We start from the raw sequence: 17,559 nt of genomic DNA on the forward strand, positions 1-17,559 counted from the left end.
AGAAAAATCTTTTGGCCAAAAGCAGGAAGGAGATTAGAAAGAGTTTCTAATACTTCTTCATTGGAGTCATTATTGGTTAATTGAGAATCGATATAAATATGTGTTTGAATTTGATATGATTCCATACTCATGAACATATTCAGAGTGCAAGGATGATCGAAGGATTGAATTGCACGGTAATTTGCCACTAAAGGGTAGATTTGGTATTTCTATCAAATTCCACATCTTCTGAGTAGTCATGATACGTTGCCAGACGTCAATCTTGACTTGTAGGTTTTTAATCAAATTAAAGAGTTTAATTCGATTGCCAATTAGAAATAATTCTAATTATTGAACTCGGATTAGCTCGATTGGATCAAAATCGATTAGATTGAAATCTAATCAAATTTGGTCAACTTATATCCGAACCTACCACCGGCTAGATGTGGAACCCAATGGATCACACACATATAGAAATTGACCAAGGACCCTTTTGAAAAAGGTTGATTAGAATTTTGGATTCAATCAAGGTTCCGGTAAACATGCTAGCACGTGTGAAAATCCTTGCTCCTTTGGAAATCAATTTGGTCCCATCCTTTGCTAATTAGCTAGCCCAATTGGTAGACATTTGGATCAGATCATATCATCTGGAAGCAGCCCAAATTGAGGCACCACATCCCATGTTAACACCAATTATGAAGAGTCCAAGTTGTGGTGGACTTTTGGTGCAAAACAGGTTCTGCGTACAAGTGTTGGCTTAGACAAAAAAAAATATTATTTTTCCTGAGATTAAAATTATGTGTGGTAGCTCACATCACCCTCCATCCTCTGGTACACATCTCAAAGCATGAGATATATTTTTTCTGAAATTTTTGAGGAAGAGAAAAAAATTGAAAAAAGAAGGATGTCTCGCGCGCGCGCAGAAGCGTCACGTCTCTCCGTGATTTGGAGAGTCCTCCCTATCAAATGCTTTCAGATTAGAATGATTTTTGGTGATAACGTTCTACATTTGATAAGCTATGTTTGATAATTTTTCTGAAATTTTTCCAGACTTATCTAGATGCCAAACGGATGCCATAAGTTGGTCCTAATGCTTGCGCACGCAGTGATCAGCACTTGCGTGAAGAGGTACGAGGATAGCATCCTTCTGTGAGAATTTTATCACCATTTTTAATTTTCTGAAATCTAGATTGAATCCCCAATCCACGTGGATTTTTGAGGATTTTTTCTGATTTGAGAAGGGACGTGAAAACATCCCTTCTTTGGTTGCATGCGCGCAGAGACCAGGGTGCTGATCGACGTATCATGGATAAGAGTCCTTCTGCTTGAGAAAACTCTTATCTCTGATAATCATATCAGATATGCCTTTTGGATAAGGCATGTCCCTCTCTTTTGGCATCTCTCTGATGGCTATAAATAGGCCGGGGTGCTGGGTATCCGAAGAATCGAAGAGGAGTTTTCAATTTCTCTCCTGTTGCTCTCCTTTCTTTCTTACAACCTATCTTAATTTTAGGACAAGGCTTTGGGATTTAAGACAAAACCTTATCTGATCCTAACAAGGGTTGTAAGGGTCCTAAAGAAGGAGAATCAGAAGTCCAGAGGAGGTTTTAAGAGCGTAAGGTCAGGTTCTTGAAGAAATTTGACCGATACGAGGCTAGTCGAGTTCTAGGGGCTAGAACTCTTGAAGCAAGGTAAAGAAGGAGCGCTGTCTTTGGTTCAATTTTCGTGTGGATCACCATTGGAGGGCGAACACTTGGACGCTTTGTGAAAATTGGGATTAACGCTACAGGTATTCTTCTTATCCTAATTTATATTTATTATGCTTTGATTATTATAATCAAGAGTTTCTGGGCATTAAAATTTCTGATGCATTGAGTGTTTTGAATAAAAATTTTAAACACCTAACCCTTCCGCTGTGCCACCGGAACCCAACAAATATTTCATGGTAATGTCAAGCCACAACAGAAACAGATATATAGATACAATTAATCAAACAAAATCACAAAAAAGGATTATGTAGCATTGGAAAATAGGCCTATAATGCAAACATAAACTGCTTAAGATTATATTTTCATGTTGGCCTGTTTAAATGCTGACTGGTAAGATTCTCATGTGGGGGCTGTTCTTCTGAACATACACTAGAAGTTGTTGATTGAAAAACAGTTAGTAGTTGGAGGGGTGTAAGTAGTTAATTCCATCAACATGATAAAGGGGCATGGTTTATAACCATGGCCAGTGTCTTTGAATTAGTCTAGTTGATTTCTTTCCACAACATAACTTGCAAGCCCTTTTATGCAACCAACTACATCTAAGCATGCTTAACATGAATATTGCCTTCAGAAAACTTGCCCAATTTGTCTTGTGCCCTTGTCTTTCGAAACTCTGTTTATGAGGAATTTGGTTTTCTTTAACTCCATATGTTAAATTTTTTATAACTCAGATGCACGAGAGGGTTTTGTATTTGGATATGAGCCTGTTCATCATTTCCATTAATAGGTCAGTCACCACCCCATGCTAATTGCCTGCCACTGTGAAGGCAAAGGTTGGAAGTTTTGGGGTGACAGCAATCTCAGGTCAAAATTTTGGGGGCGATCTATTCAACTAGATCCAGTTGGCATTTTGACCCTGGAATTTGATGATGGTGAAATATTTCAATGGAGTAAGGTGTGTAGTGTAATTGTCCTCTTAAGGTTCCAGAAGCTCAATTTTTTAACTGTGATCACATTCTGCCATGTCAAGCAATTGATGATGTGCTTCTCTATTTCAGGTTACAACCACTATTTACAACCTCATCCTTGGTAAAGTATACTGTGATCATCATGGAACAATGAATATTCGAGGCAACCGCCAATATTCTTGTAAACTCAAGTTTAAAGAGCAGTCTCTCCTTGACCGCAATCCTCGCCAAGTAAGAAGTACATTGCTGAGTCATGCATTTGATCATACTTATTGAGCCTTCCTACTGAAAAAGAGCTAATTATGCGCTGCAGGTGCAAGGCTTTGTTGAGGATGTTGTGGGAACTAAAGTAGCCACCTTAATAGGAAGATGGGATGACAGCATGTACTATGTCAAAGGAGATCATATTTCCAAGATTAAGGGTTCTAATCTAACACAGAGTGCTTCCTTGCTATGGAAAAGGAACAAGCCCTACTAATCCCACTCGGTACAACTTGTCATCATTTGCCATTACACTAAACGAGCTAACTTCTGAACTGCAGGTAGAGATGACGCATAATGTCTGCTCGGTAACTTTTACATTTTTTACTCTTATTCATCTCTATTTTCTGTTCTAGTTATCTGATCCCAAATATTTGATCACGGATTAAGGAAAAACTTCCACCTACGGACTCAAGACTCCGTCCAGACCAGCGGCATCTGGAGAATGGGGAATATGAGAAGGCAAATGCAGAGAAGCTACGATTGGAGAAAAGGCAGCGAATGGTATTTTTATACTAGTAATTACAGATCCTTACCAAATTTGCAGATCAATGAAGAAGATTTGTAGATCAAATCAAGAAACCAAAAAAAAAAAAAAAAAGATCAGAGGGTATTTTCATACTGTAATTACAGATCCTTAGCAGATCAAAAAGATCTCTATCAAAATCTCTTAGATCCAAGAGTAAAATTTAACCAAACATCAAAATAACTCTCACATTCAATAGCAATGGCTGTCTAAGGGGATGATCGAAGGTATTATAAGTAGAGATGATACAATATAAGTCGAGAGAAACCCTAGATTATCACTCATAGTTATTGGAGCTCTCACCTTGACAAGGGAAAAAAACTCTTCCGATCTTCAAAACCTTGCAATCTCCACCAACAGAGTTTACCCTTCGCTGATCCTTCATAAACGATCATAAATTTAAAAAAAAATATCATGAAAAAATAGAAATGTAATACGCTTGGGAGAAGAAGATGAACAAAGAAAAAAAAATCACACTCAATCGACGGCGAAGGTGCTCCACCACGCTCGGGGGAAGAAGAAGAAGGAGGACGAGAAGCCGACGGACGAAGAAGACCAGATGGAGGAGGTGTGGGGCGGTAGCAGAGATTTAGAGCACTAGAAAGATTTTTATGGCACTAAAAGGAGATTCAGGACGCTAGAAGGAGCTCGGTAGCAGAGGCAGATGGGAGGAGGATGGAGGAAGACGACGGGGTTTAGGGTAGGATGGACTGATTTTATAGGTGGATGGATCCCGACGACGCTAATAAGAGCTGCGTAAACTCCCATGACAAACCACACTGGATCCCAACGGCGTTTACAAACGCCACTTTGAAATCAACGCTACCTTTAACTAGCTTCGTGACATCAAACACGGCGATTCCCGTTTTTCCTGCAGTGACTCGTTTAGAATATAAGTTAAAAATAATTATTTATTTTGACTAAAATGATCAATATATTTTTTAAAATATTATAATATTACATTATCCTAATATAATATTTTTTAATAATAAAATAATATTATATTATATTAATATAGTATTATTTTATAATAATATAATATTACTTTATTATATTATACTAATACAGTATTTCTTTATAATAAAGTGGTATTATATTATGTTAGTGGTAGTACTCTTCTATAATAACGTAATGTTACTTTATTGTATGATACTAGTGCAGTATTCCTTGACAATAAGATAGTATTACATTATCATAGGTGTTGGAAGAAATTCTGCATGGATCGATAATATAAAAAGGCCTATGGCCCAAGATGTCCAAATATTGGGCCCACTTGCTAAAGCCCTTGCCGACTCACGGTCGGCCATCACCCTTGTCGAGCTAGTCCTCGCCAGCTGCCTAATCAATGCTTCATCCCTTGAGCAAACAAAAGCCAACAGACTATCACTCAGCAACCGTTGTGCATCATCACCAATACCTCCTCATTAGCCGACTCTTATATCCTCGGACCGATGAATTGACGACGCCCAGTTGGCAACTCAATTTAAAATATAATACCTGTCAGGCGACAACTGTCACTAAACTGATAAAGCAACCACAATCACCGCATCTTAGAAATCTCGAGCGATAGTCTTGTACCATACGAATCGCACCCTAATCAAGCAGGATCGTACCAACCAACTTGCTAACTCAAGCTCCAACCCTCCGTCCATAAAAGAGGCTTAAAAAGAATCCCAAAAAGTACATCATTATTCTGTCTCTCATGCTCCTCTATCTGTTGAACAAAAAATCTAACTTGAGCATCAAAGGATCTTCATCGGAGCAACTTCCAATTAGGATTTTTGTGCAAATCACCCCCTGAGAGGCCCAGTTCACCATCTACTCCAGCATTCCGACACCGTACGGATTCTCGTATCCACATATTAGCACTAGAGAAAGGATCCTGACCCATTCGGAAGAGCACAAATCGAGAGTAGCAACTCATAATGCCAACCAAAAGAGGTTCATCCCATCACACCAATGCCACCGCATCTCGATCGACAGAGAGTTAGGCCAACAATCGAGTGCAACCACCAGTAGCGAAAACTCCTCCACCTGCCCAGCCAGTGTTGATCGTGGTGGATCAATTTAACCTTCTCTTTCATTAGGTTCAGACCTTGACGGCTACCACTTAGGCGTTCCAAGCTATCCCTGTAACTCCACAGGCAGTGCCACAGCCTGATCCAGCTGCCCCCGCACCTCCATCAATGGCACCACCACCGAATCCGGCTTCACAGCCGCCATCACTACCAAAACAACTGCGGACACCTCTGCAGAGCCCGGGGAGGAGACGGACCCATCAAAGCTGCCTCAAGACTCTAGAACTAAGAAGGCGGCGATCTCCGAGTCACCAGTCAGGACATGATTCAACCTCTAGTCGGCAATCACCCCAGCACTCCGAAGCCTGTACCACCCAAGACCCTACTCTCAAGCGATGACTTCAGGAGATTGATCAGTAGATCATGCAATCTGCAATACCTCCTTGGCACCTTATGACGGGTTCAACAGTGACCAGTCCTTTGATTCAAGGATCATGCAGGAGCTACTTCCTTGGTACTTCAAGGCTCTATAATTTGAAATCTACGATGGGATTATCAACCCCGTCGACCACCTCGAGACTTTCAGGACAACAATGCTCCTCTATGAAGCAACCGACGTGATTCTTTGTCGAGCCTTCCCTACTACTCTAAAGAGGTAGTCCAACACCGGTATTCTAGTTTAAAGCTGGCCTCAATCTATTCCTTTGAAGAGCTAAGTCAGTCTTTTGTCGGCCATTTCGTTAGCAACCAACGTCAGCAAAAATGGTCTAACTACCTCTACACTGTCAGACAGAAGGAGAATAAGTCAATCCAAGTTTTTGTCAGTCGCTTTAATACGGCCATCTTAGAAATTCACAACCTAGACCAATTGATCATAATGTCTATAATGATAAGTGGACTTCTGAAGAATGACCTTAAAAAGTCATTAATGAAGATCTATCCTTGGGACTATCCCGATATATTGGCCCAAGTGGAGAAGTACGCCCGCATGAAAGAAGTCTTCATGGAAGATGAAGCCCTCGCTGGCTCTACAGTAGAGAGTAAGCAAAATAAGGAGTGCTCCCCAAGGTAGGAGTAGAGAACCCGACAGCGCTCCAGATCTCCACCTCAGAAGTTGAAAAATGGGATCCCTCCTCAGAACCACCGATCCCGAAGCCCTCAGAGAAGGGATCGGTGCACCTCACATAGAGGAGGTACAATAACTACACCCTACTGAATGCTCCAAGGACTGAGATGCTGATGGAAATTAGAGGATAACTCTCGGAGCCAAAGAGGCTACAGACATTTTCAAATCAGAGAAATCCAAATAAATACTATCTGTACCACTGAGATCATGATCATGACACCGATAAGTGTATTCAACTCCAGGATGAGATTGAAGAATTTATCAGGTGTGGCTGTCTCAGTCAATTCATCTGACAGAGATGAGAGCAACAGGAAGAGCAACAGAGATCCCCTCGGTCGGCAGAGCAACCACAGTGGATGGGACCGCAGGAAGACCAACCCCCAACCAGTGTAATAAACACTATCACTAGGGGACAGCACAGTGGAGGAGCCGGTGAAGACAAAGGATGCCCAAGAAATTCATTTCCCGCACAATGATGCAGTCATTTTAAATTTGAATATTGCAAACTATGGTGTACGCCGTGTCCTGATCGATAATGAAAGCTCTGCCGACATCTTATTTTACAATGCCTTCTCAAAAATGAGAATACCTGATGATCGACTGGAGAGCATGGACTCCCCATTTGTTAGATTTACTAGGGACACCATCCCCATGGAAGGGGTCATCACGTTGCCTATGAAGGCTAGTCGATTTTCTGTCCAGTCCATTGCCCAGGTCAACTTTCTGGTCATCCGAGCACCCTCGATCTACAATGCCATTCTCGACTGATCAAGTCTAAATGCACTCCGATCTGTTGTCTCTACATATCACCTGAAGATAAAATTTTCGATGGCATTTGGAGTTAGAGAAGTCCACCAAGATCAAGACGCGCCATTACTACAACATAGCTCTCCAAGGAGCTCGACCCATTGAATCATACTTGATCGATGGATTGGATACCCACGACGAGCTGGTCGAGGAGCATGGAGAACCAATTGAGGACCTCATTTCCATCCTCTTGACGGATGGAAACCAAGAGCATAAGATCCAGATTGGGTCAATTCTAAATTAGATAATGAAAGATCAACTAATCACTTTCTTGTAGGGAAATGCAGACATCTTCGCCTGGATACCAATAGACATGTCGGAAATTGATCCCTCAATGATCATGCATTGGTTGAACGTGAGCCCAAACTACAATCCCTTCCAGCAAAAGAAGAGGAGTTTTGCACCAGAACAGCAAAAGCCGATAGCTGAAGAGGTAGACAAGCTATTCCAGGTGGGTTTCATCAAGGAGACTACCTATCCAAAGTGGATAGCAAATGTGGTCATGGTGAAAAAGGTAAATCGAAAATAATGAATCTACATCGACTTCACCAATTTGAATAAAGCTTATCCAAAAGATAGCTATCCACTACCAAAGATTGATCAACTGGTCAACGTCACGTCAGGCCATAAACTCTGATCCTTCATGGATGCCTTCTCTGGCTATAATCAAATCCGAATGGCACCTGAGGATGAAGATAAAATATATTTTATCTCTAATTAAGGTCTCTTCTGTTACAAGATCATGTCCTTTGATCTGAAAAATACAGGTGCGACTGATCAGTGCCTCGTGAATAAAATTTTGAAGAATCAGATTGAATGGAATATGAAAGTATATGTGAATAATATACTCGTCAAAAGCAAATCCACAAGAACCCACATCGACGACCTCAAAAAAGCCTTCGCTACCCTACGAAATTATAAGATGGAGATAAATCCAGCTAAGTGTGCTTTCAGAGTGACCTCTAAAAAATTTTTAGACTTTATAGTGTCTTGCTAAGGAATAGAAGCCAACCTAGAGAAGATCAGGATTGTGCAAGAAATATCTCCCCCAAGGATGATCAAAGAGTTGCAATGCCTTATCAGAAAGGTTGTCGCTTTGAATCAATTTGTCTCAAAATTGATGGAATGATGTTTGTCCTTTTTTTAGGTCCTGAAACAACCAAAGAACTTTCAGTGGATCAAGAAGTGTCAAAAAGCTTTTGCCGACCTCAAAGACCATCTTGGCTCTGCTCTACTACTTGGTAAGCCTAACCTTAATGAAGAACTATTTTTATACCTTATGGTTTCGTCTGTCGCTATGAGTGCAGTGTTAGTGTAAGAGCGGAGCAAAATTCAAAAATTGGACTACTATATCAGTCGAATTCTAAGAAACATGAAAACTTGATATTCGAAGTTGGAGAAGCCGGCTTATGCTCTCCTTATTGTGGCTCGAAAGCTCCAACCCTATTTTCAAGCTCACACCATCGTCCTCCTGATGAATTAGCTAATAAAGAGCATCCTCCATTAGCCAGACACATCTAGATGAATTGCAAAATAGGTGATTGAACTCTCTAAGTTTGACATCCAGTATCGGGTCCAACCATCCATCAAAGCTTAGGTCTTGGCCGACTTTGTGGTTGAGTATACCTTTCCAGATGAGCTGGATGAATAGGAAGAGGTCGAGCCACATGTTCTGGCTGACAAGGGCCCTTTAGAAGCTAATGATAACTCCTGGGTGATGTATGTGGATGGCTCGTCCAACTCCATAGGATCTAGGGCAGGACTGATCCTCTCAGATCCAGAAGGAACAGTAGCTGAGTATGCCTTGCACTTCAAGTTTCCAGCGACAAATAATGAAGCTGAAAATGAAGTCTTCACCGTAGGGCTCCGGATAGACAGAGAACTACAAATACAAAATTTGAAGGCTTGCAGTGACTCCCAGTTGGTCGTCGGGCACATTCAGGGCAATTATGAGGCTTGAGAAGACAACATGATGAAATATCTCCAGAAGATCAAAGATCTGGCATCTATTTTTGATAAATTTGAGATCCAACAAATATCCAGGTCGAAGAACTCTAGGGCTGACTTGCTATCTAAGTTGGCAACATCAGCACCAGCTAAATTGCCCAAAAAAATTTTTTTGGAGGTGATGAGCCGACCAAGCAATGAAGAGCCGACGATCATAATGCAGATAGATGAAGAACCCTCCTGAATCAATCCACTTATCAGTTATCTTAAAGAATGAATACTACCTGCGGATTAGAAGGAGGCTCGAAAGATAAAGTATCAGTCATCTAGGTACCTCCTTCATAAAGGGAAGCTATACAAGAGGTCTTACTCACTGTCTCTTCTCAAATGCCTGTGACCATCTGAAGTCAACTATGCACTCAAAAAGGTGCATGAAGGCATTTACAGGAATCATATCGGTAAGAGAGCACTGACTTATAAATTCCTCCAATAGAGCTACTACTAGCCAACAATGCAAAAGATTTTGAGAACTATATGATGCTGTGTGATAAGTGCCAAAAGAATTTCAATATACAATGACTGCCTGTGGTGTCGATTACTCCCATCTGTGCCCCCTGACCTTTTGTACAATGGGGGATGGATATCCTCGATTCTTTTCTATAGACCTTAGGTCAACGCAAGTTTTTGCTCGTCGTTATGAACTACTTCATTAAATAGGTAGAAAATAAACCACTGACCCACATCATAGAGGCAAGGATGATAGACTTCATCTAAAAATCAATCATATACTGATTCAGCCTTTCTCGAGTATTGATCACTGACAACGAGCATCAGTTCACAAGGGCTAAGTTCAAAGAGTTCTGTGAAGAACATGGAATCTCATATCACCTTTCTTCCGTCGCTATCCTCAAGCCAACGGTGAAGCCGAGGTAACCAATCGCACCATCTTGCAAGGACTGAAGATAAGGTTAGATAGAGCCAAATGGTCTTAGACCAATGAGTTTCATCATGTGCTTTGGACATACCGGACGACGACAAGAGTTTCAATAGTAGAAACTTCTTTCGACTTGGTCTTTGGGACGAAAGCAGTAATCTCCATTAAGATTGCGGTCCCATCGACACGAATTGAGAACTATGACGAGCAAACCAACTTAAAAAAGTTGCACGTCGATTTAGACCTACTTGAAGAAGCTAGAAAAAGAGTGCATATCTGGATGGCAACTTACCAATACAAGGTCGCTCGGTATTACAACTCCAAAATCCGGAACAAGATCTTCAGGGTTGGTGACCTGGTCCTGTACAAGGTGAAAGTTTCCCAACTTGAAGAGCAAGGCAAGCTAAGCCCAAACTGAGAGGATCCATATCAGGTAAATAAAGTCATCAAGCCAGGAACCTACCGACTAAAATAGATAGATGGAATAGCACTCTCCCGATCATGGAACTCAGAGAACCTCCAAATATATTATCAGTAATGTATTACATAACCCTCCTCAATAAAATTTTTATTTTTTAAAAATAATGATTTCTTGTCTGCTCATCAATTCATAGAAAATTGAAGGAGCCTTTGATCTATTTGAAAGAACAAAAGATGATTTTTGATCAGTTAGTCAGTTGAAGGAGCTTTTGATCAGCTTTAAAGATAAAAGATAATTTTTGATCAGTTAGTTAATTAAAGGAGCCTTTGATCAGTTTTAAAGACAAAAGATGGCCTTTGATTGGTCAGTCAGTTGAAGGAGTCTTTGCTCGGCTTTAAAGATGGCCTTTGATCGACCGTCAATTGAAGGAGCTTTTGATCGACTTTAAATTTGAACAAAATAGTCTCTAATCAGTCTAATGGAAGAATAATTATTGATTGAGAGTAAAACACACAACCACAACATATGAGGAGAAGCAAACTAATTTTTCATTGAAAATATTTACAAAGGGCAGTGCTTCAAGCATTGCCCCACAAAAAAAAAAAGAAGAAGAAAAGAAGAAGAAGAGAGTGGAAGAGAAGATGAGGAGCTCACTCCTCATCCAAAGAGAAGGCCCCCACCTTCTCATTGCTATTGCTAGAGAAGAGGTAGTGGAGATCCAGCTGTAGCATCATCTACTACGAGCAGGTCTTACAATTTTCTAACCCAAAGATAAAGATGATGGCGGCGATATCGATGGCATCCTCCTAAAAAATGCTGCCGAAATCTTGTAGTCCCTAATGCAGTGTTCATGGACCGTGTGAGGGATCCGCTTAGTGGAAGGGGCACCCTCATTCCCAGTAGGTGGCAATGTCCAGGGGACGAATGGCATTTTGAAAGAGGGAGACTAGCTGGGCCCCTCCCTCTTCGCCTTCTTCTGGACCCCCTTTGCAACGGCCCTCCTCTCCTTGACGAGGTCCTTGATGGATTTCTTCAAGGGTATCATGGTGACAAGAAAGACAAGAAGTTTTTGCAAGAACTACAAGAGGGAAGATGGCAGATGAAGTCCACGCCAACCATTGGCCCCTTTTTATAGGCCCAAACACCCATACCAACCACCAATCACCAATCTTGATGGTGTGACCACCCCCTGGGCCATAAATGGTGCATCTTCCCAATCCTAAAAGTTAGTTCAGATGGTGCTTTGTGGATCAAAATACCACCACGTGGCACACTCTAACAGGCCTGATGCCCCATTCCATATCCCATTCCATCGGGAGGAGCGGCGACCATCAGTTTCTACGACCGTCACCCACTCCGGTCAAATTCACCTTGGATATATCAAGAGTTACACCATCCACAATTAATGCATGGGGAATCTAACGGAAAGAGCACTAAGGAGTCCTCATCAGAAAAGAGGGGTCTCTCGAATAAGAATAGATGACGACGTCGAATAGCATCACACAAAGAAAGAAAAGATAACATAAGATAAGTATTCGCCACTACATTTATATTACTTATCATGACTATAGGGACATCATCACCCTGAGCTAATAACATCAGGGATTGTTATACTCGATCATGACCAGCCCTGATCTTCGAAGCCTCATCAAGAGCCTCCACACGCATGTCTTCACCATCAGGATCGAGCTCACGAATCTCCCACCCCTAGACCTACCCCGAAAGGTAGAAGTCTCTGCATTACCTTCGATGGAAAAGATAGAAAGATCAAGTCTTGAGAATGTCATTTTGATCCGATTTCTACATATCCAAAAGCCAACCATGTAGCCCATGTTAAACATGCATCGAACCGTATCATTCAGAGATGCGAGGTCGGCTGATCTTTGTCCGACCAAGTCTCGGGGTCTCATGGTCGTTGGCCAACTTTCTCTTGGTCTATTTTCAGTAACTGTGTTCCCCAAGCACTCAAGCCTAGAAATTCTCTCTCGAACAATGCAAAGATCCTTCTAAAGCTACACCACATGATCAGCAAAGTGCCCTCTTGCTTCCTTGGCTGCGACCTCTGATGACTCTAATTTTGAGATCCTTCCCTGAGACCAATGGAGACAGCTACGGAGGGGGTATTGTTTGGTGGTGGCACCTCAGGTGACATCTTCAGCAAGTTTTGATAGCTTTGCAGACTTAGTTACCAATCGAGCCTTCTCCACGAAGTACGTCACTATATTTCGATGAATGGTCATCTTCAACTGATCAATTTTCGCTGAAGCCTCATCAAAGGCCCTCTTAGTCTTCGACAGCTTATTCTTTTGAGAAATAGTTTTTTTATTCAATTTTTTGACTCTTTTCTCTAGGTCACATATACGAAACCTAATGCTTGCTACAGAAGCCATCGGTAAGGGCTCGGTGATAGAAATTGAAGGAGAATATCTATCGAGGACGTGTTGGCATAACTAAACAAGCAAAAGAAAGGCAATACAAATTTAAAAAAGACAAAATATTATTTCATTAATAATAGCTTCCCCACAAGAAAAAAAGAAAAGAAAGTAGTATAAGGATGCCTCATCTCCTAACCTCGTCTTGAAGATCGAAGAGACCCGGTGCCACTCCTAAGGGACCCGGGGATGCTTCAGATGAATCGATGGCAGGCGATAGAGAAACTTCGATTGCTACCTCCTCACTTCTGACCTACTTCTTAGCGGCCATGGAACTAGAAAAAGTCGGCTCCTCCATGGCCTCCTCATCGCCCTCATTCTCGTCCAAGAAGGAGAGGTCAGCTTTAAGGAGTCAGGCAGCGACTAGGTGGTGGCAATCTTTGAATCCGATCCCATGTCCCACATTGAAGGACTTTTGACTGAATACAACCATAGTATTATGATACTCCTCTAATGCCTCGAAACTGTCAACCACCTAAGCTATCTCTCGCTCAAAATCTGTCGAAGCCTTGAATGACTCCATGGCCAATCGGTGGGCCTTGAAGTCTTTAGCCTGCTTTTTAGCCTTGGCTACCCATTTCTTAGCCTTCTACTTAGCCTCGGCGAGCTTTATATTAACCTTATAAAGCTCCTCCCCCTTCCACACCAGATCGACAGAAATTTTATTAAGGGACTTCCTCAGCTTATCGACCTCCCCCTGGCCGTATCGGCTTGTGCATGCACCTTCATGACATCGGACTTATTCTTCTAGTGCAAACTCCTATTGATCTTTATTCTATGCGCACGACCTAAAAGGATGACTAAGAAATGAAGCATCTGCATGGAAATCATGGTTAGCAAAAAAAGGAGAAGAGAAGCCAAAAGATAAGCCAAAGAACAAAAAAAGCACCTAGTGCATCTTAGTCATGGAGTGTCATTGCAGGTTATCAAAGCTCATGTTGCCAATGCCCCTCAGTTCTACTAGAAGCATCTGTTAGATGTGTGCCCTAGAAGTCAATCTTGACTGACACATACCTTTCTCTAGAGCATATTTTTGATGGGAAGTGTGGTGGGTGATGTGCATGTATTTTTAAAAACTTTACAGTGAAATATATATAGATTAAATAATTTAATCTATAATGCATATATAGATCAAATCTAAATCACCATACAGGATCTATGATATGAACTAATATGCATGTATGTATATCTGAAATCTAAAATTCAATAAGTACAGGATATATCTAAATTATATTTAGATCATATCTAAATATTAATTGAATACAAAATTTTATACCTGAGTGCAAGTAGTAGATCACTGTATCTAAAATTCATGGTAGATGATTCTTCATGATACTTGGCAGCCGCACATACGTCCAACTTCTACGAATATCCATATGAAGTCCTCATGCTGATCGATCTCTCCGAGAATGCTAGCTTGTGAAGACACCATCTATTGACTGATTTGAGAGAAATGTGATGAAAATGAAGAATAAGAAGATCCTCTCATTTTCTTTCTAGATCTATGCATCTGATCTCTACAATAGAGATCAAGAGAAGAACCCTTTCTTCTCAATTTTTCATGCATAAGAGAGAACCTTTCTCTCTTCCTTTCATGCCCTTAAGAAGAATTTTTTTTCTCTAATTTTTTATGATAAAAATTAGATCTAATCTGATTTTTTATTCTAAAAATTACATAAAATTTTAAGATCTAAAAAAATTTAAAAGAGGGATCCAAGAGAAGAATAGTTCTTCTCTCTTCTTCTCCCTTTTTTTCTTGATCTAGAACTCTAGAGATCCCCAAATGCCCAATCAGATTTTTTTGATATTTTATCTTTAAATTTTTATGTTAAAAATTAGATCTAATCTAATTTTTATTTTAGAAAAAAATAAAAAAAATATGAAAGAAGAACTCCTTCTTCAAGGCTGCACACAAGAAAGAAGATCCATCTTCTTTCTTGATCTCAAACTTCAAGAAGCCCCAAACTCTAACCAAATTTTTTATGATATTTTTTTTCTAAATCTATATATTAAAAATCAAATTTAATCTAATTTTTACATAAAAAAATAAAAAAAATCTGAAAGAAGAACTCCTTCTTCAAGGCTGCGCACAAGAAAGAAGACCCATCTTCTTCCTTATCTTTCTCTCGTTGGGAAGAGCTTTTCTTCTTTAATTTTTTACTGTAAAACCAGCAAAGAAACCTCTCTTTGATACACAAAAACCACAATAAAATCTCAAGAAGGAAGAGAAGAAGAGAGGGTAGGCATGAGGAATTTGGGGCATCCAACTCTTGGATGCCCCCTTCCTTTTTTTTTTCTTAGGCGACCACAAGGGGAGGGACGCCTCTTCCTTTTTCATGAGAGGAAGAGAGGAAAGGGGGCACACAAAAAAATGGGGTGTGGGGTTTCTTCTCAACGTGAAAAAATATGGTGCATGGAGATCTTATATCGCATGGGGTGGTTTCAAGTTGGTTAAGTCTTATTCCAAATAAGACTCCAGATCTTTTTCAACTTCTAACTAATTCTTGGGCACAATCCTAACTAACTTAAGAATTAGTTATAACCAACTAACTAATTAGGTCCTAACCCAATTATTTGACCCCAGTTGAATTTGTAATTAGTTAGATTAAAACCCTATTGATCTAGAGATTGATTCTAAATGGAGATCAGGTGCTTCATTTGATATTAGGGCTTGATCCAATCAAGTTTATTATTCCATAGGATTAGATCCAATCCAAGTCTATATAAAACTAATTGAATTATATTCAATTTAGAATAATTTTAAATTTATGCATCTCTGAGATCAATTAGAATAAGCCATGTTATTCAATAGGGCTACATCCAATTAATCCAAATCCAACCTAATTGAATCTAATTCAATTAGATCTAATCTAATCTTCATTGCTCAATCAAATTGAGCTAATTAATAATTATATTATTAATTAATTATTCTTCTAATTTATTAACCATTAGTAAATAATTTATTACAATCTTTGCATAGGATTAATTATCAATCAAATTGATATTTAAATCCTTCAATGATTTATAATCATCGATCAGCCATTTGATCAGACAGGTATTTCTATGTGTGTGACTCCATAGGTTCGAACTTAAGCTAGTAGCATAAAAATAATTCTTGTATTAATCAATGTAATCATCTAGCAATGAAACCCGATGTCCAGAGAGGTCGAGTGTATATCTAGCAATACTCTAGAACCCATGTGGATATAGTTACTGTATAATTCATCTCTTTAATATTTGATACTCAAGGATGACTTTTGGTTAAACTGTCAATCCAAAAAGAGTGGTCACATTGTGTCTCAACCTCAAAAATTCTATGACTCCTCACTAGGATTACTTTAGTCAAAATTTTGCTGAATTGAAACATAATGATGCATCATCTCCAATTTTACTTGGAGCGATTAATCCCATCTTAACTCACACTCAGACTTCACAAGTACTTGACTGTCTCCAGAAATCTTCCATCACTGAATTAAAAATTTAGGTAGTCCGATATCAAAGTACAGTGAGTTGCTTGTAAGTCATCGAGGCAGTCTCAGATCCGAGGGATATATATATCCATATCCTATCAGAGCAGTCTTTGACAGCAAAGTGCTCCAGAAGTGGTCATGCTCAATAAAATATACTTCTACATATCATCCGTATGCCATACCCGTATCACCATATGTTTTGGTTAAGAGAACAACTAATTAATATGGCATACAACGACCTATACTCGATACAATTATCATCCTTGAGATAATTATATCATTTGATCGCGAGCAGAATTTAAGAATTCCATGATAAATCCTCCTTTATCATTTTGAAAGTAGTTCAAAGGACTTCATTATAACATATGAATTCTATTTTAGAAGATATATTCCTTATAATGAATCTGTCAGATAATATTTATCATTTTATAATTTATATACATGTATAGAACATAATCATCTACAACCTAGATGATTGACTTTAGGACATATTTTTCAACAGTTTTGTATTTGACGGATAGTCTTTATAACCAATCATGTTTATGTATCCATAATTTATCTTAAAAATTAACAAAGATGATTTTGTATATTCTCAAGATTTTAAGAATTTGAGATATATATCATTAGTGGTTAATTTCTAAATACTTTCGATCGAAGGATCGTCACGAAGGACAGTGATCAATCCATTCAAGATCGGTGTATGGATCACCTCCCTTTGGGATAGATGAGTCTCGAGTCTATGGTGTAAAGACACTGGGATGAGAGTGCAGGTAGTTATTAGAAAATAATTTGCATTGAGCATAACCAACATGAGAAACTACTTAGATGTCTACTCATTCATCAGTGATCTTTCTCGATGCTGCAGTGGTGTGACTGATCTTTTGACCTGCGGTGTATTGATTATTCGCAGTGAGGCTATATAGTTTGACTGCACGTTCTCTTAGTTCCTAGCCATTTGGGT

General features: G+C 39.7%; 2 protein-coding genes across 5 annotated transcripts in view; one reads left to right on the forward strand and one right to left on the reverse strand.

Annotated features, from left to right (window-relative positions):
• Positions 1-4,213, reverse strand: part of LOC105058843 (expansin-B11) — a 12,091-nt gene extending 7,878 nt beyond the window's left edge. For 3 of the 4 annotated variants that reach the window (XM_073251667.1, XM_019849668.2, XM_019849671.2), the window contains exons 1-2: positions 3,921-4,213; positions 3,747-3,822 (exon numbers count right to left, since the gene is read on the reverse strand). The gene's annotated coding sequence lies outside the window, so the exon portion shown is untranslated. Of the gene's footprint in view, positions 1-3,746; positions 3,823-3,918 lie in introns of all 4 variants that reach the window. The other variant, XM_073251666.1, reaches the window with a different exon arrangement.
• LOC105058873 (oxysterol-binding protein-related protein 2A-like) lies at positions 2,421-3,728 on the forward strand. Its single transcript, XM_073251665.1, is given in 5 exon segments — positions 2,421-2,643; positions 2,747-2,887; positions 2,970-3,124; positions 3,126-3,198; positions 3,308-3,728. Coding segments are annotated over 5 exon segments (651 nt in total). The 5' UTR covers positions 2,421-2,490; the 3' UTR covers positions 3,437-3,728.
• Positions 4,214-17,559: the final 13,346 nt, after the last annotated feature.

This window comes from Elaeis guineensis, chromosome 2, assembly GCF_000442705.2.
Source record: "Elaeis guineensis isolate ETL-2024a chromosome 2, EG11, whole genome shotgun sequence".
NCBI classification, from domain to species: Eukaryota; Viridiplantae; Streptophyta; class Magnoliopsida; order Arecales; family Arecaceae; genus Elaeis; species Elaeis guineensis.